Raw genomic sequence first — 25,054 nt, forward strand, 5'->3', positions numbered from 1 at the left:
CTTTTAAATAAACAGAACAGCAGTTAGAATTAATATTGTACTCCAAACAAACTACAGAGCAAACACTAGTTAAAAATGGTAGACCTAATTGAGTCTGGATGGACCGCTCTACAGACCTAATGCAATGATTAACTATGCATCTGGTAGCATGTCAAGTCCTTTTTGTGTGCCTATCTGATAGCGAAGTGAAAGGGCATGGACAGTGTCCAGTCCCAGCAAGCAAATCATTTGGAAGCAGTCATAGCCATAGATCAAAGATTTTTCACTCTATCCAAAGGCTATTTAAACCCACCAACCCAGCCCCTTGTTGCAGACAAAACCAGTTAGAAAATAAGAAAGACTCCTTGGGATCCAAAGATAATAAAGGAAGATAGAAGTAGAAAATGAAGAAAAGAAACAGACTGGCAGAACCTTGATTTCCATAGGCCAAGACAGCTGTTTTACATCCTAGTTTTATTTCAGATGGTTAAAGAAAAGGAACAATTTCCATCCCTTAGATCACCAAATATTATTTCAGTTAAACTATGCAGATGGCTTCTATACATTATTTGAGCCAATACAGTTTCCCCTTCCCAGCTACAGGAGATGGTACCTTGAACTATTTTGCACACAGGTTTTACCTAATTCATAAGAAAACTAAAAAGAAAGCAGCATATTCTCATGAAGCAGTTATTTTGAAATAAGATATGCACAGCAAGATATAAAATAGGAATAGCTATGATTTGATTCCCTCATTAGAAGCAGCAACAAAACCCCTGCAATGATTTTTATAACTAGTAATACACTACTTTTATGTCAACATAGTACTTTCAGAGGATAAAAATTCAATGCTATGAAGTACAATATGCAGAAAAGTAGAGGGCTCTAACTGTGCATTTAAACTGTATGATATTTGAATGAGGGAACAATTAGAAAACTGTTTAAACTGGAAACTTCTCTTTTTTTAATTAAATAAAAATTTCGTGCCTTTTCTACTGGATCCAAAGTCAAAACAAAATCATCTTAAAATACAGAGAGGAGAGCGTGAGCGAGCACCTTGATATATTCCATGCTGGTCTCCAGTGCTATCTAGAAGATTGAGCCCCTTGTGCTCCCTCCTCCCACAACACCCTTTCCCGTTATAAATTGCAGTCACAGAAACTCACAGAAAGGTTGTAACCTGTACAGTGGTGGTGAGGAGCAGAAGATTTCACATTGCTATACGTGATATTTGAGAAAGTATTTTTTAAAATGTAAGCATATAAATGAGAAGCTTTCACTTCTGGAGCTAGGAATTGACCATTTTAAAGGGTACAGTTTAGAGAATTCTAGGTTAACTTACAAATATGCTTCATCTTGGCTAGCTGCATGAAGTTTTTGATCTTTAAAATAATCGTCCAACCAATAAAACCACGCAGGCTATTGTTTGTTGGCATGATTATTTACACATATGCACAGATATGTGAACATCTAAGACAATAAACACAGCAATCATCACAGAGCTTCTGATAAAAAGAACAGTTACAGCCAAACGCCTGCAAATGGATCTATTTTTTTAATTTCCAGAACTTTGACTTTGCTAAGCATATCTTTGTAATTTTCATATTTTTGAAAGAAGTGCTGATTTTACCTCACAGCATTTTGAAGAGCCAGACATTATCTCTGTAGCCCACCTCACATTTTTCTCAAGCAAAGCAGTGTTACTGCATTCAACCGGAGGTCAAGTTGACAAAATCCTGGTACATTACAAGCTTTCATACTTTTAAAAAATCGACGTTATTAATGTAATTAATCAATTATTGTAAATAAAGACCAGCCAACACACATGAATTTGGTTACTTCTGCTGGACAAAACAGCATGCACCCACCCCAACTGCACCCAAACAAAACAAAAGGCAAGAAGTTTTACCAACAAGAAAATGCTACAAAAGCACTAGAAATGTTCTTTTCTAGTGCACGTGTCTGATTTTCCCCAATTGCCAAGTTACTGAAGGCAAACTTAGAAAACAGTATTTAGTATCCAAAGCAATCTTACAGCTAAAACAAGTCTCCATCAGTCATGATGAGAAAAGAGAAAACGCTACGTTTAATACAAGATTCAAAGCATTAGAGAAAACCTTCAGCTGCTCATTGCTCATGGTTAAACACCTGAATATGAACACATTCACATTTTGAGACTGAATAGGAAAACTAAAATAAGTTACTTAAGAGGGTAGTTGGAACCTTCCCCTTTCCCGCTGCAGAAATGAAAGCTAGGGGTGACTTAGAAACCTGTACAAATTATTTAATGACCATACCATTCAGTCTTCATGGAAAAAAGTACAAGATCTACGCAACACTCTTAACTGATGAGATGCATTAATGACATGTGTAGAAATGAAACCATCTTTTCTCCCCCAGTGCACGCTATCAACTAACTTCATAAACAGATCGGTGGATAGTAAAGCCGAGCCATGACTTTCGAGAAAAGGTACACAGTGTATACTGTTGAATGTAAACAGAATTTTATCTGCCAAACCTGTAGCAGCATTTACTGTAACTATTAACCCGGTTCTGCTGTGGAGGAACGCAACATGCATTACTGAATCATTTCTTTTCAAATCCATACATTCCCTGCAGCAGTTCAAGCTCCATCAGCAGTGCAGGAATGTATGAAAATGACAGGCAAAGGGCACTAGCTCTTTTCCCATACTGTTCTTCTATAAATGGAAGCAGAGTCCTACAAAGCACTTAAAGCTGAGAATGTTTGAAGACTGATCTCCGGGAAAAAAATATTACGATGTTAGGTTCCACGAGAAGATTAATTATTCTGTTTTCCGCCAAAACTGCTTCCCTTAAATGAAAGGACAGAGAGGAAACCAACTACTAGAAAATAACGGAACGCTAACTGGGTCTCATCTACAAAGCTGCCATGAACAAAGCATATACGTACACATACATATTTCATATGCTATTCATAAAAATACTTCTTATCCCTTTTGGGAGCACCTGTTCCTGCATTCAGTTTTCCCCCTCCTTTCTGCGAGGGGAGAGGGAGAGAAGAAGGGCAGATTTGTCAGAAATCCTTTAACGGCCTCAAGTCAATTTGATTAAACTTTGATTTGCCTTAAAAATTACACCTTGTATCAGCAGCACGTTATGGAAACTTTAAAATACACCGTTCAGAACAAAAAAAAGCTCTGAAATACGCAACGTATGCCACTTTGAAAAGCTGGTTGGGCACGCAAATGCAAGTATGCTACATCAAAACACAGTAAGAAACTTGCGTGCTTCTTGCTAAAACTCTGAGCTGTTTTCCAGTTTTCTTCTGTTGCTGTTTTTTAATGGCTGATACAAATACATAGCGTTCTCTTAAAAAAAAAAAGGGGGGGGGGGGGGAAGAAGAAGAAAAAAAAGCCTTTGCACACTTAATAGCAGCCCTTCGCTGCTCCTTCGCCATCCTTAGCGTGAAGAAAATACCGTTGCACATACCATGTATACACGCCTGGACTTAACGCCAGAGCGGGCTCCCCGCGGTACCGAGAGGGAGGGGGCAGGAGGAGCCAAGGCAAGAGCAAACCCTCTCCGCACACCGAGTCCCCTTTCCAGTATCTTTTTACAGAAGCCCTTGCTAACAAAACACTATTGCTCCAGGCAGCGGCATGCTGATGTTGGCACTGCTTAAACCAAACAAACACGATGTTTAACAGTCAAATAAAATGTCCCGCAGCCTCCCTAATGAATTTGTCAAGGACCATCAGATCACCCCCGCCCCTGCCTCATTAACTCAAGTATGATGAGACGGATTATAACGAGAGAATACAGATCAATCGGTCTGAAGACTTCAAGTGGCTTTTAGCCCTGAGAGTTTCCCTCTCCGCGGCACACACACGCACACGGTCTTTTTAATGGAATACAGTATCTCCTGCTGCTGGAGGGGCTGCCACTTCGTTTTATACACCATCAAGGAGCTGCTGATGGACTTCTACGCTAACATACATAAAAGCAGAGGTGACAAGGGCTCTTCAATTATAGCCTCCTCGGATCCTGTTCCCCCTTCAATTATTCATCCCGGCGAGAGCAAATTCCGCCACAGACGAAGCTGGTCTTAATGCACCGCGGCCACAAACGCCCAGACACAGGAGAGAAGGGTTTCACGTGCATTATTTGCTGGAAGTGTTTAAGTTTATTGCTCAAATGATGTTTCTAATTAGCGCTGGGGCAATAAATTAAAGTCGGCTTTTGTTTAGCTGATTTATTATTTACTAGAGCTTCAACCTCAGACAGGAAAATTGGTAATGAATTGTTCTAAATCTGAACGCTAGTAACGCTTCATCATTAGTCACCTTACCGGGCGGGGGGGTGGGATGGGAGGGGAATCGTCCCCTCCTTCTGCTTTTACCCTGAAAACAGCAAACCGCGTCCCCCCACCCTTGCCCGGGCCGCCTGACGGCTCCGGCATCTCCTCCGCGCCCCGGCCGCGGCAAACTCCCGGGCTGCCCGCTCTCTGCTGGAAGCGAAACCCCGCGGAGCCGTCCCCGGCCGCCACTGCTCGGAGGGTCGACGTGCGGAACCCCTGGCCGGACCGGGGAGAAGTGCCAGCCGGGCTGCGGAGAGGCAGACCGGCTGCGAGCGCGCCCCGGTCCGCGCCGGTGGGGGCGTGTGAACCGGGGGCCCCTAGCTCTGACTAACTCTTCCGCTTGCCGGAGGGCGTCCGGAGACGAGGCGCAGGACCCTCGCAGCTCCGCCCGGCCAGCCGAGCCCCGAAGAGACGCGGGGGCCGAGCACAGCGATGCCCGCCCGGTGCTGGCGCCCGGCCCGGCGGCACGGAAGGGGCCTCTGACCGCCTCGAGCGGGTCCGGCCGCGGGTCCGGCCCCGGCCCCGGCCCCGGCCCCAGGGAGGGGGCAGGTCCGCGGGCACCTACCGGTGCCCCGGGGCGCAGATCCCCGCTCCAGCCCGCGCATCCCCGGGACGCCTAGAGACCGCGAGAGCAGCGGCGCCGGCGCCTTTGCCAGCCAGCGACTCTCCCCTCGTCGCAGCTTTGCCCCCTCTCCCGCACCGTGCTGAAGCCGCTCTCCTCGGAGCCTTCCCTGGGCTCGCCTGCCCCTCCCGACGGGGCCGGAGCCGGGCCCGCGCCCGGGCCCGGGCCCGGCCGGGACACCTGACACCGCCGCCCGCCCGGCCCCCGCCGAGCACCCGGGCACGGCGGCCCGCCGAGCGTCGGGCAGGCGCGACAGCCCCCACCCCACCCCCGGGCGCAGACTGCCCCGGCGGCACCGGGGGAAACAACGAGGCGATCCTCTCCTCGGGGAGAACGGAGCCCCACCGGCGCCGGGCACGTCCGTACTTACTTCTTCCAGCGCGCAGCGGTGCGGTCGGCACAAGACATGTTTCTAATTTAAGTGCACACGGAAAACAGACGGCGAGATTTTCTTTATTAAAATCAGCCAGCTGCAGCGAAAGGAGGAAAAAACAAGAAACCGAGCCCGACCGCTGCCAGCTGGTTGAACCCAGGCTCCGCAAGGAGGAGCGCATCGCGTGTAAACGGGCCCCGGCCGCGGCGGCCACGGCCGGGCTGCGAGAGTCGCCTCCGCCCAGCGGGGCCCCGCGCCGGGCTCGGCCACGCCGCCCGCTCGGTGCTCCGCAGCCCCGGCGCGCTCGGCGCGGCCGGCGGTGCCCGCTGCGGGGCCCAGGGGAGGGCGAAGCCGCTGCGGAAACACGCAGCCCTGGGCCCGAGCACGGAAGATGTGGAAACCGTCGCCCCGCCAGCCTAAGTTTCCGCAGGAGAAGCACTTCTGGCTGTTCCGCAGCAGGTACTGCCCGGGGGGCTACGGCAGTGCGAGCGAGCTGCTCTTTCCGAACTGGCATCACGTAGCCGCAGCTTTATGTCCAAATCATTCAATATTCTTATTAATGCAAACTTGCATAAAATATCGTTTCCTTTCGAATAACTCAATCCTACGCTTTAGGAGGATGAGCAGAACTTTATGGCACGAGATTTATCTAAATTAACGGGACTACGGCACTGACTGAGGGCAGTAAAACAAGGTGTGCGATTCTGCCCCGGTGACGGTCTCACTTTCACTGCTGCAGCCCGGCATTAGCGAAAGGAGATTTATGCCTGCGGTGAAGCACCGGCACGCCTCTCCCCCCCCTTTCCCTTCACACACCGGCGCTGCCGCTGAGCTCTCCTCGCAGCGAGCGGAGGGGAGCAGCGAGCTCCCTTCACCCAGCCGCCACGGGTGAAGTTGCAGCTTTTTCCCACCCCGCGCCGGGTCGCAGGACGTTCACAGCCCCGTGTGTCTATCCGTCCCCCCCGTCGTGCCGCCCCCCCCCCTCCCCGTCTTTAAGGCCGGTCAGCCCCAGCACGAAGTGGACGGGGCGCCCCTGCCCCGCCGCCGCCGCCGCCGCCGGGGAGGAGGCGGGAGTGAGCGCGCGGGCGCGTCTGCGCGCCCCCGCGCCGGCCGTGCCCGCCGCGATTGGCCGCGCCGCTGACAGCTCGGCGGCGATTGTAGGAGGCGGGGCTCCGCCCCCCGCCCGGGCCCCGGCCCCATTCATAAACTACAGGGCCCGCCGGCACCGCCGGAGAGAGACGGGCACACGGCGGCGGAGGAGGAGGAGGAGGAGGAGAGGCGCAGAAAGTGAGAGCCTCGGCGCGCACTTCCAGGGGTGGGGAGGGGGAGGAGAAGCTATCCTGGGCACAGCAGCTACGCCCTCCTCCCGCTCAGGATAAAACACAGTCTGTGCAAAGAAAAAAAAAAAAAAACAAACAACAAAAACCAACCTATATATATCTATCTATCTCAAAACAATCTATATAGAGCTGCAGGACAGGAATGAGAGATCACAGACCAAGTGCACACGTCTGCGCGTAAAGATAGAGAAAGCCACAGAGCCGGGTTCAGACAACGCCTCCAGCAGGAAAAGGGAAATCAACAACACCCCTGACAGTCTGAGCGAGCGGCAGCCAAACTCATGCACATCTCTGGCGGTGCCACGGACTGAAAAAGAGAGAGAGAGAGGCGAGGCAGACAGACAGACAGAGTTCACTCTTCCGCTCTGGGCATTGCTCGCATTCTTCTCCTCCTCTCGTATCGTGTGCGGTTTTAAACTTCGCCGCCGACCGGCTTTTCTGCGCGGACCTTCTGCGAGTCCTGGGGAAGTTTGTTTGGGTTTTTTTTTTTTTCATGAACTATTGAAAAAGCATTTTTGTCGCTGCGCGGGGGGGGGCGGTGGGCGCCTGAGCGCAGAGGCAGCGCAGACCTCCCTGCCCCCACCGCCACCCAAAACTTTGCGCTCCGGGAGCCCGCGGGGGCTGCCCGCCGCTCCGGCTCCGGCTCCGGCTCCGGCACCGGCATCGCCGCCGCCGCCCAGCCCGCACCGTCCCGCTCGCCTGCGGCTCGCACTCCGCCTCCTCCTCCTCCTCCTCCTCCTCGCCGGGGCAGCGCTGGGCTTCGCTCCTTTGTGCTTCGTCGTCGTCCCCGATTTTTTGAATTGCTCTCGCTGGCGCGCCGCTGCCGCCTTCTTCGCGGAGGGGGTGGGGGTCTGCGATTCGGCTGGTGCCCTCCGCAAAGCTGCAGCCACCGCTAAAGCATTGGATCCCTCAACGTACTGCGAGAGCCCGGTGTACAGCCCGGACCTGTGCCCCAACATGATCGCCGCGCAGGCCAAGCTGGTCTACCAGCTCAACAAATACTACACGGAGCGCTGCCAGGCCCGCAAGGCGGCCATCGCCAAGACCATCCGGGAGGTGTGCAAGGTCGTGTCGGACGTGCTGAAGGAGGTGGAGGTGCAGGAGCCGCGCTTCATCAGCTCCCTGAGCGAGATCGACGCCCGCTACGAGGGGCTGGAGGTGATCTCGCCCACCGAGTTCGAGGTGGTGCTCTACCTCAACCAGATGGGCGTCTTCAACTTCGTGGACGACGGCTCCCTGCCGGGCTGCGCCGTGCTCAAGCTGAGCGACGGCCGCAAGCGCAGCATGTCCCTCTGGGTGGAGTTCATCACCGCCTCGGGCTACCTGTCCGCCCGCAAGATCCGCTCCCGCTTCCAGACGCTGGTGGCCCAGGCCGTGGACAAGTGCAGCTACCGGGACGTGGTGAAGATGATCGCGGACACCAGCGAGGTGAAGCTCCGCATCCGGGAGCGGTACGTGGTGCAGATCACGCCCGCCTTCAAGTGCACCGGGATCTGGCCCCGCAGCGCGGCGCAGTGGCCCATGCCCCACATCCCCTGGCCCGGCCCCAACCGGGTGGCGGAGGTGAAGGCGGAGGGCTTCAACCTGCTCTCCAAGGAGTGCTACTCGCTGACGGGCAAGCAGAGCTCGGCCGAGAGCGACGCCTGGGTGCTGCAGTTCGGCGAGGCCGAGAACCGGCTGCTGATGGGCGGCTGCAGGAACAAGTGCCTCTCGGTGCTGAAGACGCTGCGCGACCGGCACCTGGAGCTGCCCGGCCAGCCCCTCAACAACTACCACATGAAGACGCTGCTGCTGTACGAGTGCGAGAAGCACCCGCGGGAGACCGACTGGGACGAGGCGTGCCTGGGCGACCGGCTCAACGGCATCCTGCTGCAGCTCATCTCCTGCCTGCAGTGCCGGCGCTGCCCCCACTACTTCCTGCCCAACCTAGACCTCTTTCAGGGCAAACCCCACTCGGCCCTGGAAAGCGCTGCCAAACAGACCTGGAGGCTAGCCAGGGAAATCCTCACCAATCCCAAAAGCCTCGACAAGCTATAGGGCTGGCACCCCCGCGCGCAAAACGCGCCCTCCGCGAACGACAACAGCGCCTAAAAACTTTTTATTTAACGCGAACGCCGACGGGAAGAGGCGGCGAGAGAAACGCGCCCCCGCCACCCCCCACCCACCTGCAGCTCGGCCTTTAAAAACTTGCCGACGGTTTTCCCGGCATGAACTCTCCGCCGGGCACGGAAGAAGGGAAGAGCCTCTCCTCCTGCCCTCCCTCCAATGTGAATTTTTAAAAAGTCACAAAAAGCAGCGATCGGACTTTTGCAACTTCAAAACGAAACCCAAAAGGTACATTTTCCAATCCATGTATAGTCCTTTTCTTATTCTCTCTCGTTTGCCTGAATGTTGTCACCAAGTGAAAAATTATTTAACTATATGTACAAATCTCCCTTTAAAAAAGTTTTACTGATGTTAAATGTATTTCGGTGCCAAGGTCAGACTATGTGCCCCACGACTGACTTGTTGCAAATAGTAATAAAAATATTACTTTAACTTTACGCTGACTTCTCGTGAATGGTTCTTAAACGCAGGCAAGTAGATGCTTTCGGAACCTCCGAAGTAAAATTTTTTAAAGAAACGGAAACACGAGACGGAAAGATAGTCGAAACGCGACACCTAGCCGAAGCCTTAGCTTGGCATATTCACTGACGTTTTCTAAACTTCCCTCTAGTTTCGAGAAAAACAGTGCACCTAAGGAAAAAAAAAATAAAAAAATCTGATCTATTCTGTAGTTCAGCGTGTGACAACATCTGCTATATTTCTGTGACTTCGAGCTTCCCCTCCGAGTCTTGGGAATAGACGGAGCGTCGCACAGTAGCTCGCCAGAATTTAGACAGAATTAGAGCATGCCGTTTCCTGCCCTACGGTGGTCACCTTTATTTTTTCCCTTATAGCTCGCTTTCCTTTCTTCCCGGTGAATCTCGAGCGCTTGTATTCTGTTATTTTGTTTTAAAAATTCATCGCTGTTTGCTTTCGCTTCCCAGAGCGAACGCGCTATGCGTTTGACTTTGACACGGAGGCAGTATAGATCTACCCTGAATAATTCATGCACTTTAGAGCAACGGGTCGATATTTTTTTTAAACAAACATTTGTTTTCCCCGGGTTTTTAAGTACAGCATAAAACCGCACCGCAGCGTAGCCAGACGAGCAGATAAGCGGCAACCCGTAGGGAAAGCAGCCGGTCCCGCACGAACGGGCGGTCGCTCCCTGGGCGGCACCGCCGCCCTCCTTCCCCGGCCGAGCCCCCCCCCCCCCCCCCCCCCCCGCCCAAAGCGAAGCTCTACCCCATTCCCTGTATTTCGTGCTGTAGCGATTTCGCTTTAAGTTTGCTCAGGACGACTTAGAAATATTTGCCGGATTGTTAGCGGGAACGCGTTTCTGAGCTCTAAAACCCGTTAGCGTTAGCTGCTCGAGTCGCCCGAAAGATTTCAAAGCCGGCTCGGAGCATTTCGAGCAAGTTTTCGTGTCCTTTCGGGGCGGTGGGGGTGGGGGCGGTGGGAAAAATGTAAGTTCTTGCCCCAAAGGACTACTTCCGTTTCTTTGCGGACGGATCCGGAAAGAAATAGCCATTCAAATGTGAGTTGCTTTTGTCTTTTGAGTTAAGGACGAAATTAACAAGTCCGCCCGCAGCCTGGGAAATGAACTTCCAGCGAAGCCGCCGCGGCGGCGGCGCAGGGGCGACCCTCCCCAGCGGCCGGCGGGCACCCCCGGCCCCGGCCCCCGCCGGAGAAAGCAGGGCTGCTTTCTCCTGAGCCTCTTCAACCCCGGGCATTAAAAGCCCCGGGTGCGTTTCACAAGTTTCTCGGAGAGTCGTCAGAGCGCTTTCCCCCAGCGCTGATCCTGGCTCACCTGGCAAAATGGGGTGAGCCCGCGGGGCTATTCCCTTTCCTTCTGAAAACAGCCCGGGGTACGAGTATAAACTCTGATCTTATCGCTGCTGATGCTATCTCTACGGCAGGTTTTTCTTCAGGAACTTGTCACAATGTTTTCTTTTCAGTAGTTCAGACAAATATACAAGGGACTTAAATTTATCAAACGGTGAAGCCTCATTAATTAAACAGGCCTTCTGAACTACAGCGGATTAGGATTTTTTTTTTTTTTTTTTCCCCCGAGGGGCATTTTCTACAGCAGCTCTAGGCACCGATATCAAGGTACAGTAACTTCAGCAGAGGGTGGGGCAGGGAGGCGTTAATGCTTGAAAGCAAGCTACGTTGTAACCTTGTTTTTTAAAATAAAAATATTCAGATTTGATTTTTAGCCCCCCCCGCCGAGACATTACAAAAAGTCTTTTTTCTCTTAAAATCTCCAGCTAAAGTAGCATCACAAGTAGAATATAAGAGGTGAAGCCTGTATTTCATGTAACCAACTCCTCCTTTTATAGGAACCCAAATAAAATCTCTCAGATAATCAAACCAGAATGCCTACTGACAGTTAAGAAAACAACCACTACCAAATACTTGAAAACAAGAGAAAAGAAAGCAAGCTGAATATATGTTCCATGTCAATGTCCCCATAAAACACGTAGCAGGAATGGTAAGAATTAGTAACCGTACTCAAACGCCCTATGTGCTAAACATGGAAACCAAAAATGCAGAGTAATGCAGATCGGTAGAGTTTTCTCATGCTAATGCAATACAAAGCAGAACATTTCAGATGGAAAATGCAATATAGTAACACACCAAACTGTCTTTACGTTTTATGTTTATGTCCTTTTTACCATTAAATGTTTAAAAAACCCCAACACTCTGGAAGGAGTAAGCATATCAACATTTTAAGAGCTATCTCATGCTTGAAATAATTTCAAAAATATTGCAAAAATACTTCAGGACCAAAAGAAAAGTTAAATCTCATTTATGGTATCACATAAAAATCACAATCCTAGTTAATTACGTGTATTAAACTCTAGTTCTAAGAATTTGAGAGCATTGTTTTTCAAAATAAATTTATTCCTTGATAGGATTTGATAATCCCAGCTTTCAGACCCACTGATGCCATTTTAAATACAGACAAGAGCAATTTACTCAATAGGAACAAAGAACTGAACGGGCGCTTAACACACAAGGTATTCTCTACAGAGAAGCAGAAAACCCCTACTTCTTCCAGTGACTTTTCTTCCCCTTCACAAGGAAATTATTACCTTGTTTAATATTTAAAAAAACCAAGAGCCACCACTGTGCTTAAATTGGGATGTGAGATTATTTACCAATCATGTCATACTTTTGAAATGTTGCTGTAATGCTGTAGAAAACATTCAAGTGCAACTTTATTAAGCTAATCGCCCAATATACTGCCTTTGAAATAGGAATTTTACTGAACGTTACTTATTTTAAACAATGGATTAGTAATCAAGTAACTGGGAAGCAAATAAAGTTTGTGGAAATTAGCAAGTAGGTTCAGAAACCTATTTTAAGAGGGCAATTACGTTTTCTGCTTAGGCACAATAAATAATAACAGGCCCTGTAAAATCTGTTATAGAATAATACAATACAGAAGCACTGAAAACTTACAAGTATAGGAAGTTTAGCGCTATGTTACACTGGCATTATATAAAATTAGGAAAGTAAAACAACGCATTTGGGCTAAAAGCCTCGTTGAACTTTCCAGTATTCACACAGGCCTGTGATTCAAGATGTCTTTATTTAAGATGCCTCCCTGGAGCTTTATTCACAGCAAGCTAATTAACATTCAAGTAGGGTCGAATTGTGGGAGGGGGTAGAAAAAGGAGAAGGAAAGGAGGTGGTGTCACCTACATGAAGTTCAATAACATATATGGTCAGTCGCAAACTTATTAAAGCAGGAACGCTGCAGACCAATAGGGGTAAAGGAAGTCGAATGAAGAATTAAAGGTCTTGGGTAATTTGTCATCATCTCTCAGAGCTCAGGGTCAATGATCTCTTACCTTCGGGTCGATTTTCTTAAAACTGGGATCTTCTTCATCCACCTCAAAGTAGAGCTCAGAAAGAGTGATGGAAAGAGTGCCTTTCACTACTACTGAGGGTGCCACAAGCTGAGCTGGTGTGCTTAGGGCAACTGGACCTGCCAAAGAGTGAAAACACCAACAATAGTCAAAACAGAAAAGAGGATGAGTGCAAATTATTTGCTTTTCAAGCCTAGAAGATTAAAATAAATAAAGCAAAGAGCGTAGCTCTTCCTTAAAAAGCAAAACTCTTTTTATCCCGGAAAAGAACATATGTAATAGATTTACAGTGTCTCTGTGCTGCTGAACATTGAAGCAGCTACAATTGCAAACTGATGCATACATTATACGTGCCAGAGCTGGCTTTAGCATGGCAGTATATAGCTTTTACCCAGACGCATTTTCTTTTCGAGAAACTTTGAGAGTTACATACCTTCTGTTATATGCAATATAGAGAGTGCACACATGAACACTTAAAATCTTACTGTCAGATGTGTTCTTTAGGTACTGGAGAGTTTCGATAGCTTTCCACAAAGCTGAACATAGCAGTCAAGGCTCAAAGTTGTCTAACTGTAAAGTGTTCCCTCATGGATGCTAGAAATCTATTGTTTAGGCTCTATAACATTGTGTAACCTTAAGGAAAACGTTTTAAAGATGCTTTTGATTCCACGTTAAATATTGTTCAAGGATTCCATACAGTGTCAGTGTAGCTCAGGGACTGTGGGAGTAAACAGCCGGAGGGTTGGTTTCCAACTGAATGAATTTTTATTGGAATAATCACATCTCCACAGGGCTTATCACAGGGACAAATCAGACTACTACTGAAAACAATAGGTTCAGCATAGATCTGACACTGCAGAACCTATTATATAAACTAACACATACAGAAAGAAAACAGGTTAGGTTTGTCATCCAGCTGATTAAGAGGTAAGGAAATGAAGTTACTTGGCTGCAGTATTATCTGACTTTTGTAAAACAGTTGGAAGATAGGAAAGTGACATAGACAATTTTGTTTTAATAAAGCATCTATAAATGAGGTACACACGTTCAGGTAATCAACGTGAGAATAACTGACAAAAAATTCAGATGAATTGTCATTTCCATCGATTGTTAGGAGGGTGATGGTCCTTAATCTCGCATCAATCTCAATGTGTGCCACTAGGACAAAAGAAGAGATGCTCTGCTGAGATCAGAGCAGCTTTGCCCTCTATTCCCAACGTACAAATACATTGTGTTTACAGATGGGCATGAGATAGCTGCGGAACTGCCATGATTTCCCAAAGCTCACCCCCACAAATGGATGAAATAAGCAGCTATGTGTTCTTTTGCTGTCTCCCTTTGCCCTCTGTACATTAGCATGTAATCCAGAGGAGAAATAACATTTTTTCAATCACTCGCAGACATTCAATTACAGGGCAAGCAGACAGCTGCAGAAGCTGGGGCAGTCCAGGTCCTGTAGAAGACCCCTGACAATTTCCACTTCATTTCTAACCCACACCACTTTATTAGTGAGGATTACTTCTTAATCCTATTGCCATTGTCAAGATTATATAATTAAACTCCCCTTTCACCTCTATTACAGTATGAATGTATTACTCGAACCAATGAATGAATAATAAAGAGAAGGAAACACGGAGAAGGCTGTTGAGAAGGAAGCTCATAGTAGAAAGTGAAAAAAAAGATTCACATACAGAAAATGCCATGCCATTATTCTCCCGTTACTTTATTTTACTTTGCTCTTCCTACGCTGGTTTTCTTTTTTTCATTATGCTGCATTTTTCACTTTGCTTTAAAAAAAACTAGATTGGAATGCAGTTCAGGGATAAGCAAACTGCCAATAAATAATCACTTCCAGTAATTTCACTGAATTATTTTATGTATTATATGTATCAATGTAAGATTATACTACTAGCTTCCCAGGGAACCGGAATCATCCAAGAAATGACATTTTTCCCTAAAGTAAATGTACATGGGATACCAGCTGAGAAAGCTGAAGAACGCAGAGAAGTTTGCATTTTCCCTGTAAAACCCACGTTCCTCACATAACAATGGAGATGCTTTATAACTCCCAGTCCCTGAACCAAGGAGGTTACTCTGGTTTTACATTTTGAACTGTACAGAAACGGACCCACTCCACTCAGGTTGAAACATCAGCAAAGGTTACATGTGACTGAGTAAAAATAATTAAGTCCAAAGATCTGAAGTACTATTTCTTCTTCAGAAAAAAAAGAAGTAAGGTCTAGTAAGACTGTGGTCCGTGGAGAAGGGACTTCAATGGGGGACTGACAAGGGTTTTAAAGGAGTTAAATCCAGTGAGTGTACAGATCCTTCAAACCCAAGTAAATACCCAATACGTACAATTTTATAAACTCAGGAGAAAAATAAAGTTCTCCGAAGCCTTTAGTTAGAGACAACTTGCCTAATTGTCTACTAGGTCTAATGATTTGAGGAGTGGAATGAGGTCAAAAACAAAGGCAGCCCTTTTCAAGGTAGAGCTACTTTCTCTGAGGAAGGTGTCCTGGAATAGAGACAGCTACTGCAGAAGCAAGAAGATTATAAAAGCCAGAGAAAGAAAATGCACAACTCTCCTCAAGTAAACCCTTGGCATCTGAGGTGCACAGAAAATTATCTTAATGACCCAGGAAGGAACAATTTATCGGTGTGCATCCCAAAACACAATTCACTGCAGAGCAGGGAAGATCAGAACTTAATTACTAAAGAAGCTGAGGAGAAAATTAGATAGCTGAAGTTACCCGTTAAGTTCTCCACTTCTCTTTCCTCCATGAATGACATGATATCGTCGTCGCCTTCCAAGAGAATCTCACTTTCTGAGTTCTGATTTCCTAAAACTTGACTCTTGATGGACTGCTTTCCTTTAACAAGTATATCCTCATCAGGAGCTGAAATGAAAGAGACACAGCACTGTCTGTCAGGTCTCAGAGGCAACAGTGACAAAGGAGTGTAATTTTTTTATTTTTATTTTTATTTTTTAATTAAAGTTCAGGAAGAAAACCGTTCAGGACTAGCTGTGGGAAGTACCTGTCTTAATCCTATGATGTTAGGACACATCTAGTTTTAATCCTATTAAGCCTGCTCAAAATTATCCAGAGCACACTGCAGCGTTTTAACTCCACTTCAAGTGTTTATGACCGAGGGGGAAAGGATTCAACAGCCTCTCTTCCCCCGCAGCCTTCCTTCGGAAGTTGAGCTCTCCTGCTGGAGACAGGTCCCGATGGCCTGGCGCGTTAACCTGACTCTCGAACCCAGGGTTCGAGCGTCGGTTTTGCTCTGGCGGCAGCGGGCAGAGGCAAGGGACCACCGCCGGGCCGAAACCGAGCAACGCCCCGGAGAGACAGCGCGGAGGACGCCCGGGCGGGCCAGCGGTGGCGGGACGGTGCCCGGCGGGCCGGGAGCTGAAGGAGCCGCCCGGGGCCCACGCTCGCCCCGCTACCGCGCCGGGACGGCGGCGGGGGGAAGCGCAACAGGCCGGCGGCGGCCGGCCTCGGCCCGGCAAACCCGCAGCAGCTGGGGAAACGGGGCGGGAGAGGCAGGCGGGGAGGGAGGCAGGGGGCCGGCCCCGGGGGGCGGGGGGGGGGGGGGGGCGTCTCGCCCACACGGCGGCACAAGTGAGGTACGCCGCGCCGGGCCGCGGCTGGGCTCCGCTCCCGCACAGCCCCGGGCCGGCAGGCGGGGGCTTCCGCGGCGCAGGACAGCGGGAGGCGAGGGGAAAAATCCCCTGGGGGGGGGGCGGGCTGCGCTCCCCGGGAGCGGGGAAGGCGAAGGGGCGGCCTCCCGGCCCCGCCGGAGCGGCAGCCCCGGATTCCCGGCGCTCCCGCGTCAGCGACGGAGCCGGCCGGGAACGACGCGCGTGGGGTTCGTGAGGCAGAAGAGCGCGCGCCGCGCCTCACAAGCCTGGGCGACAAAGGCGGGGGGGCCGGGGGGAATCAGGCACCCGGTGAGGGTCGGAGGCAGAGAAAAGCGTGCACCTGCTTCTGAGAGGGGCGGCCAAACGGGACCCGGTCCTCGCAGGGGACGTGGCTACGCTCACGTCGGAATTTTCGGAATGGGAGAGAAGGGAAACAAAAAAAAAAGCTCGTTTAAGCGGGAGCGCCCGTTTCACGCTCCACACGGTAACGGGGCAGGGGGGAGCGTTGCCGCTGCCGCGCCTGAGCAGGGCCTTCCCCCCCCCCACGGCCGGCCGGGGGCGCGGGGGGTGCTCCCCACCTCGACTCGGCACCGCTAGGCCGAAATCTTTTTTATTTAAATTACAAACTCAAAGCAGCAGCGGGGAGGGGGGGGGGGGGGGGGGGGGGGGCGGGAAGAGGCGATCGCTCACTCTACACGTAAGTTACCACTTGCTGTGGTAAAAGCCAAAACCCAGCAGTGTAGGTGTTGTTTGGGGATATTTTAATTTTTTTAAGCTGAAAATAAAAATGCTATTTCCTTAAAAATAGACTGAGAATGCCCGTGGCCCAGCCGTCTTTGAAAAACATTCACCAAACATCAGGACCAACTAACTTCAACGCGTTACTCGCTGCTTTCTCTGACTGCTGCCGTACTTCAAGTTCCGCTGGCTTACTTTAAAAATATGTTAATCTGCAAACATTTACAGAAGGCGGCCATTCCCCAGTGGCAATATATAAAGTTTAAATTGTTTAAGTAAATATATGCACAGAAATTGCAAATAATAAACTTTTCAATTATGTGAAAACTAAGAAAGAAACACAAACAAACAAACAAGCAAGCCCAAACCACCGAATACCCTGGGTTTGGTTTAGGCCTTGAGCTTAAAAAACCCAAACAACAAAAATACGCCCCCAAAAAAACAAAACCAAACCAACCAAACAAAAAACACAAAGAAAAGGAAATTTAGCTTGCCATAGAAAATAAAATGCAATTTATGCATGATCCTTTCTCCCCAACCAATAACTGCCACTTGTAACTAAGCCTTTAAAAAATAAATTACTGTAAAGCTTTAACTGCATTGTAAAATCACAAATTTTACTTTCTTCTAAAATGTGCTCATGTAAATAATGATAACTCAGATTCTGGAGTTGTTCAATGTGAGTTGAAAACCTTGTCATGGAAAATATGCAGCTGATATTTAGAAAGGTTTTCCTGTAATTAACTCCCCCTTGAGGATTTTAAGTTAGCAGCAGTAAAATTACCAACAGTATACTAATATACACCACATGCACTGTTACTCAGTGGCCTACCAGCATTCTCTTGAAGATCAAAAAAAGTAAAAGAGAACAAAACCATCCCAGGGATAAAGTCAAGGATAATAAATTTTTTTTTTTTTTTTTTTTTTTTGGTAATACAGGCAAACTGTATGTGTTGTTTCAAAAACCCCATCTGCATTATACATACCTGCCATTTTTGCTTCCTCTACTACAATCTATTTGTGTTATACTGAAAATGCTATCTCAAACTAGCCTTCTACCTATTCTTAAGACTGAATTGAGAGCCAAGATCAAAGCTTAATACTTTTAACAGTTAGCACAACTTGTCCAAAATATTAGTGTGTCCTTCAGTCTTTCTTCTCATCTACCATCAAGAAAAAATAAAATCAGTACAGCAACTTCCATGCCAAAGATGGCTGGATAACAGAAATAGACACCGCCTACCTCATCTTTGTCACTCACGCAGATTTTCTTTCTTTCCCCAACTAATGATATTATACTCATTCAAAAACATACATCTTATGTAACTGCCTTTTTCAAGAAAAGATTTTAGACCATAAGTTATTTTCGTCCATTTTTTGTAAATTTTTGTCATCTCTTTGCATATGATGTTAGTTACCCCCATTTCCTGACAAGCATGAAACGTGTGTACACACAGGCAGAGGAGGATGCAGAGCCTGCCTACGCATCTGCAGATACTAGCTACTGGAAGGCAATAAGACATCACACACTGAACTAGAATCTGCTGCTTCTCTACTGACTTGAATAAAGCACTACACCTGCAACCAACACACACACACTCACATGAGTATCTGTATAGAGCTGAATATATTCCAGGTGGATTCACCTATTTTTCTGTATATAAACGCACTTATAGAAGTGGGCCACGGTCTAGTTCTCTTTCTATATTTACTGATTAGAGATACGTAGGATGGAACATGACATCGTGTGACATATTCAGTTCCCATGTATGCGCATGGGTATATTACACTGGATTTCATATTTCAGGTCCCAAACCCTGCTCTGTCATCTGCTAACCCAAACTGCTCTCTGCCAGGCCTGCCTATTCGTGGTGTGACTGGAGCTTCTGGCTCCAATCCTGCAGATTTAAGTACACATTCACACACACCTTCTCAAGATCAAGACCTCAAAGCGTGGCACAGGACATAACAGCCTGCTGGCAGAGTATTTATCTAAGCACAGCAATTTCATTATTATAATTCTTCAGTGTAATTCCATGCAATCCTTCCCAAACTGCTCTGTAAGACCCAGTTTCTTCAAGTAGCTTTTTGCAAACAGATCTCTGCATCTGCAGAGAGTCTTATTTATTCCAGTTAAATCTCTGCAAAACTTGGGTGTAAAAATAATAATTTAGTTTACATTGCTGAACAAGCTTAAGGCATTCATAGAACGACAGATAATTTTAAAATGTTTGTCTACAACTTAACCTTACATGCGAAATACAATTTTTAAAAGCCATTTGAAAAATAAAGTATCAGAAAGCATGATACAGAAGACACTTATTATTACTTTTTTTTTTTTTTTTTTTTAACGTCTGGTAAATATATGGGGAAAAGCAATTCAGGGAAAAGATGTGTTAAAAAACCCTTACTATCTATTTTTTAAAAAAGGGCTCCCAGAAGCCTCCTCTAGTCTTCCTATTTGTTTAAAAAGATAACAATAGAAAACACAACCACTTTCACATCAGATTTTTAAAATATTATTTTTAAGACTTCTTTTTCATCGCCAGAGTTGAGGCAAAGAAAACCGACCAGTAGATTGCAATACTGTAGGTGACCAGCTGCTAGTCCTTTGCAGTCACAAAGCTCTGAACTCCACCTATTGCCTTGATGGAAATGCTACAGACTGTTTCAATCACCCTCTCCCCAAGTTTTTAACAAATGTCAATTAAAAAAACCCAAATCACTTGTTAAAAAGCTTGACAAGGTATTTTCTAGTAGCTAAAGATTCTCTCACAAAATATTGCATTTGGGGATCAATCTAAAAATACCACCAGGTTTAAAGTACTCAGTTTTTGCACTTTCACACCTGTATAAGTATTTGGGTTTCATATCTAAACAATGGGTGAAAGGGAGAACAGAAAAGAGTTAACTCTTTCCATCCCAAACTTTTTCTACCTTCACCTCTTTTTCCTTCCCCCACTATACACTACTAGACCGACTTTTATAAATAGCCATTTTTGAAGGACTTCCCCCTCCGCCCCCTTTGAAAAATTACCTAAACCCTTTTTTTCCCAAGCAAGTTAATGTGAACTAGGGAATGGCAATTAAATTGTCAGCATTAAAAAATTTGTTTTTAACTAGAAGGTAGCCAGAAGTATAGTCATGGGGCTGGTATTGATTGTCTGAACAGAGAACATTAGTCTTCAGGTATTTATTCTGCCACCTCTGCACCAGAGGTTCTCCTTCAAATCAAATCAATCCCTGGAAAAGATTGGTTCTTGCTACTAAGACACATAACTAGGCTGCAACAGAGCTGATTGTTGTTGTTGTTGTTCTCCTAGGTTTTACTGAACAATATCTAGGCTTCCGATTGTTTCTGAGTAATTTTCACAGTTGCAAACTGTGAGCTTTCCTAGACTGTGAGCTTTCTGGGGTGGAAAATCTATCTGGTTTTATTTGAAAGACACCGAGCAGTTGATAATGTGTATCTACTAAGGAAAAGTGTGCTAAAATCCATGCTTTCAAGCATGGTTACTGCAATAGTACTTTTCCATTATTTATGCATAATTTTCCCCTGTCTCCCTTTTGGCAAAATCCCTTATGCCCAATTTCAGGTTTTGGTTTTGCTCTGTTTTGTTTTGACAAAAGCTTAAATAGGCAGTAGGGAACCTTTTATTCATTATTTAAAAATGCTTTGGCTTCAGAGACATGTAAAATTAATTGAAATAGAATAATTAATGATAAATTATTGATAAGAAATCATAAAATACCAGGGCAAATGTTCTGCAAATTCTAAGGATATCTACATCATGAAAACAGGGTCTGAAAGTCTGGCTCCAAAAATCTGAAAATAATGGAATTTTCTAACCTGAAATTGGTTAATATTAAGAGTTTATAGATCAAGTGACCACTCCAGTTGACCTTTCTGACAACCGTACCTTCTGAGATTTAAAAAAACAAACCAAAACAATGAAAAAACCCCACCACCACACCAAAAAAAACCCAACCCCAAAACAAAACCATAAAAACACCCAACAACCTTTGTATTCCTATACATTATATACAGTTTTCAGTTGAACTTGAATTTGTACTTTGGTCATCTGTCTTACAACTTGCCAGTGGAAGGTCTGGGAACAAGACAGTCGCATACGTACGCACACTCAGTTACACCGATACTAGTTACATATATATTTTCAAAAATCACATTAAATAATTACTTAAGGTAAACTAGAATATTCACTGGATAAAGAAACAGAATGACAACAGATAACAAATGCAGTATGCAATTAAATTCAGAATAAAACACCACCAAGAAATTAGATATAATAGGAGCCTGATAAGGATGTCAAATTCTGAACAGAAAGGTGAACAGAAAACAATTAGCTCTATTTAAATTACCAGGGTTAGCTACCAGCTTTACCTATTAGCTACCTATGAAATACGGCTACTTTTATTCACTCTTCTTTTGTATTGACAAAAATTGTACTCCTGTCAATTACAAACTAAGCATGAGCCATAGCCCTTGAAATATAGCATGGATTAGTGAAAATATCCCATTACTGTGAAAGATGAATAATTGTATTAGTGTATGTTTACTTATGGAAGAATTAGTTACACAAATATAGATAGGAACTCTAAATATCTTGCAGTAAAAATAAAGATTTTTTCATTATTTTGATAAACAATATGAAGATTAAATATGAAAATATGAGTAGAATACATGAAAGAGTGACAAGATCTATTTAAAGTACACATAATATTAAAGGAGGGCAGTTGTTGTTTATCCATGGAGCATTAAACAGAAAGAAACCTTGTGCCCTTAAAGTCCACGGCATAGAAACACCACACAGTATTAAGAACAACAAGCCTCAAAGCAAAAAAATAGGTTAATTAGTTCTACATCTTGTTCCTCTTTCTATAGTCAAAGATGTAGGGCTCTACAAACATTGCTTTCAGATCACTTTATTGACTATTCTCCGTACGGTCATTTATTTTAGAGGACTGATGTCACATTTGGCATTATATCAGCTGACATATTGTAGACATTTTCTTCCAGAAATGGCTCTTTAAGGCTGAGTGCAAGAGGTTAAGATGCCTGACGGAAACTAACTTTATGACACTGATGTTCTTCTATATTCATACAACAGTCTTAATAATTTTAAATTACCATGAAGTTTATGCCTCCACATATAATATGTATGTGTGTGTGCATGTATGCATATATGTATACAGTAATTCACAGACTAAAAAAGAAAAAAAAAAAGACCAAAATTTAAATTATTCTATTCCATGACATGTACCTTCAAGGTGAAGGGTACACAGCTTTAATTATAAACAAATTATTTTTAAATACAAGAAAGATTTTTCTACCTTATCAATGTATCTTCATTAGATCGCAAAGACATGAAATTCTAGACTAAACCCCAAAGTTCACCCCTAGCTTTGGGTGATTTTTTTGTTTGTTTATCTTTTTTGTTTATTATAGAATTCTCAACATGATTATTGCATTGGTTTTGTAAATACATCCCTCTAGAACAGACACAGCAGCATGTAGATGAGTGATCCCTGACAATAAAATGGGGGAAAAAAACCTGTTAAAAAAATTGCAACCTTCTTTTTTTAAAATCACCAGGTAGAAATCATCATTACCATTTGCTGCTTGAACAATACTTTACATTTCAGCATTTGTTACTATTTGTTCCATATCAAATTCTTGCAGAAAAACTTGATTACTTAAACATAAGCAAAGGTCTGAATATGGTTTAGCTTCAGAAGTGTTATTTTTCTTTTAATGTATCTGTAACGATAGGCAGATATGTGCTAAGGCTAACGGAGATAATTGTTGTGGATTTCTGAACAGGAAAGATCTTCTTCCGAAGTTACTGAAGTATAAACAGGTAATTTACCGCAAGAAAGTGTGTCCAGGGATTAATGGCAAAATTGCATCCACTTTTCTTCTGCTTAGTGAGAACTGTATTTGTAATCATTGTATGCAAAGTACGCACAACATGCCAGGCCAGCTCAACTAAGATGTAATGAAGAGGCTTAACAAACACCCACATCGCTTGTATGAAGTAACGGTCAGTTTATCTTTGTATTCAACATGTCTAAAATGCAATGACAAAAGCCTTTGGCATTTGGGACAATTTTCTAGCGTCTCATAGGAATGAAGGTCTAGTCTTTACTGCCACGTACTGTAACCTGCTGCTATTGGCAAGAAGCAGATTTTACACTGACCATGTTCTCCGGCTGCTTTTAGTGTCGCTTCAGGATGTGTCGATCCAAGGGGGTTACGCACAAATCGTCGCCGGCGCCGCAAGTCATCTTCCCAGTAGTCAAGGCGCCAGAACTCACGAGGACGACTACAATGAAACAGAGGAGCCACATATGTTAGCAATTATCAAACAGCATGGTAGCACTGAATTTCTGCATAAAGCTCTCCTTGTTTGCGCTGCTTTTGCCTTTTTTTTTTTTTTTTTTTTTTTTTAACCTCCCCCCTTTCTGCAATCTTTTACTTAGGTATGTCCTTGAAAATAACAATATCACCTTCCAGTCTAAGGAACTCCTTTCCCTTTTTTCTTGGAAGGTGAAATGAGCACTAAATACATCATTTTGAAATGAATTGCTGACAGTGTGATCAGTTTCCCCACACTCTAGTGGCATGTGCTCCGATTTCAGCCTCATTTCAGCCTCAGCAGGGCACCTTTCTCAGTGACTGCATTTATAAACCAGAATAGGGAAAAGGCTATTATAAATATGGTATAGCATTACCTATATTAATCAAAGTCTGTCCCCCTTCATTTTTCTTCCTAATTTGTGCCTTTTTGCACAAGGTCAGTAAATCATACCATGAATTCTTGGTCCAGAAAGTGTTAACTTTAATGAATACCTCAGTTACATGGTTATGTATGTGATAATAAAATATTACTCTGTTTAGATGTGCAGGAATTTAATTAAAATAATCTCTTAAAATATTCATTACATTTAGCCCCTGAGGCTTAGAACAACACAAGAAAATGCATTTCTTTTCCATTTACTGTTTTTAAATAAACCATTCCAGGAGAGTGAAACAGCAATCTATTTTCGAGCAAATCAGATTGGATTTCTGGTTTATGTAGTTGTGTTTTTACATTTAATTAAAAACTACATGTTCTGATGTGTAATAATTGCTATATTGAAGGGATACTTTTAAAAAACTACATCTAGAAAAGGTTATATCAAATTCATTGTTTTCCATTGTATGCTCCAAATATACGTAGATCTTTTTAATATGGTCATATATAAGTGCCAGTTATTATCTTGTTAGATGATCATGAATGAATGCCACTGTAAAACAGTATTTTAGCCCAGAGAATGTACAAAAAATGCCGATTTCTGGTATAGCAAATAAACAAACAGAACATGTCTGAAGCACAGAATAGCCATGCTAGCCCAAAAACCTGTATGCCCGCATTAAAAAACCACCGATTTTGTTTGTTAACATAGCTAGTATTAAAACAATTGATGTAAATGCATATATATTCCATTTCTGGTCCAGGAGCTAATAGAAAGTATACCTGTCAACACTGACAAATGAATAGCCACAACTAATTTACAGATCACCATGTTAAAAATACTTGGTATCTACATTCTTAGTTTTGAGGTCTAAAGGCAGAAATTAGTTTTATTTAAAGTAAAACAAGGTTTCAAACATGGTAACAAAACCCAGAATAATTTGCATAACCCTACTCTCAAACACAATTTGTAGACATTAAAAATAGTGACTGAAAATTATCTTATAAAAAAGGTGACACTCTTTGCATCTCCCTTCATTAAAATTCTATGCCTTTTTCTAACACCAAAGAAAAGGCAGTGCTATTCTTCATCTTCCCGATTTCTTACTTTCAGAAAAATACTGAAGTATTGGATTCAAATGCCCCAGTATCTTATTTTCACACTTTGTGTGTGTTACAATCATGCTGAAATTTGAATGCTTTGATTATAGAATCCAATGATTTTGCAATAATTAACCAAAGAAAAATTATAAACCACAGAAAGATACGGGTTTATTCAAAGGTCGATTAATAACTTAA

General features: G+C 44.9%; 2 protein-coding genes across 5 annotated transcripts in view; one reads left to right on the forward strand and one right to left on the reverse strand.

The window, feature by feature from the left end:
• Nucleotides 1-25,054, reverse strand: part of LRBA (LPS responsive beige-like anchor protein) — a 434,838-nt gene that overhangs the window by 183,242 nt on the left and 226,542 nt on the right. For all 4 annotated transcript variants that reach the window (XM_049815176.1, XM_049815173.1, XM_049815174.1 and 1 more), the window contains 3 exons: nucleotides 23,220-23,344; nucleotides 15,370-15,516; nucleotides 12,599-12,735 (listed from right to left, as the gene is read on the reverse strand). In XM_049815176.1, coding sequence (XP_049671133.1) covers nucleotides 12,599-12,735; nucleotides 15,370-15,516; nucleotides 23,220-23,344 — 409 coding nt within the window. The remainder of the gene's footprint in view (nucleotides 1-12,598; nucleotides 12,736-15,369; nucleotides 15,517-23,219; nucleotides 23,345-25,054) is intronic.
• MAB21L2 (mab-21 like 2) lies at nucleotides 5,107-9,196 on the forward strand. The gene is made up of 2 exons (XM_049815177.1): nucleotides 5,107-5,772; nucleotides 6,781-9,196. Exon 2 carries the CDS (start codon nucleotides 7,611-7,613, stop codon nucleotides 8,688-8,690), a length of 1,080 nt encoding a protein of 359 aa, XP_049671134.1. The 5' UTR covers nucleotides 5,107-5,772; nucleotides 6,781-7,610; the 3' UTR covers nucleotides 8,691-9,196.

The sequence above is a fragment of the Accipiter gentilis genome, chromosome 12, assembly GCF_929443795.1.
Source record: "Accipiter gentilis chromosome 12, bAccGen1.1, whole genome shotgun sequence".
Classification (NCBI taxonomy): Eukaryota; Metazoa; Chordata; class Aves; order Accipitriformes; family Accipitridae; genus Astur; species Astur gentilis.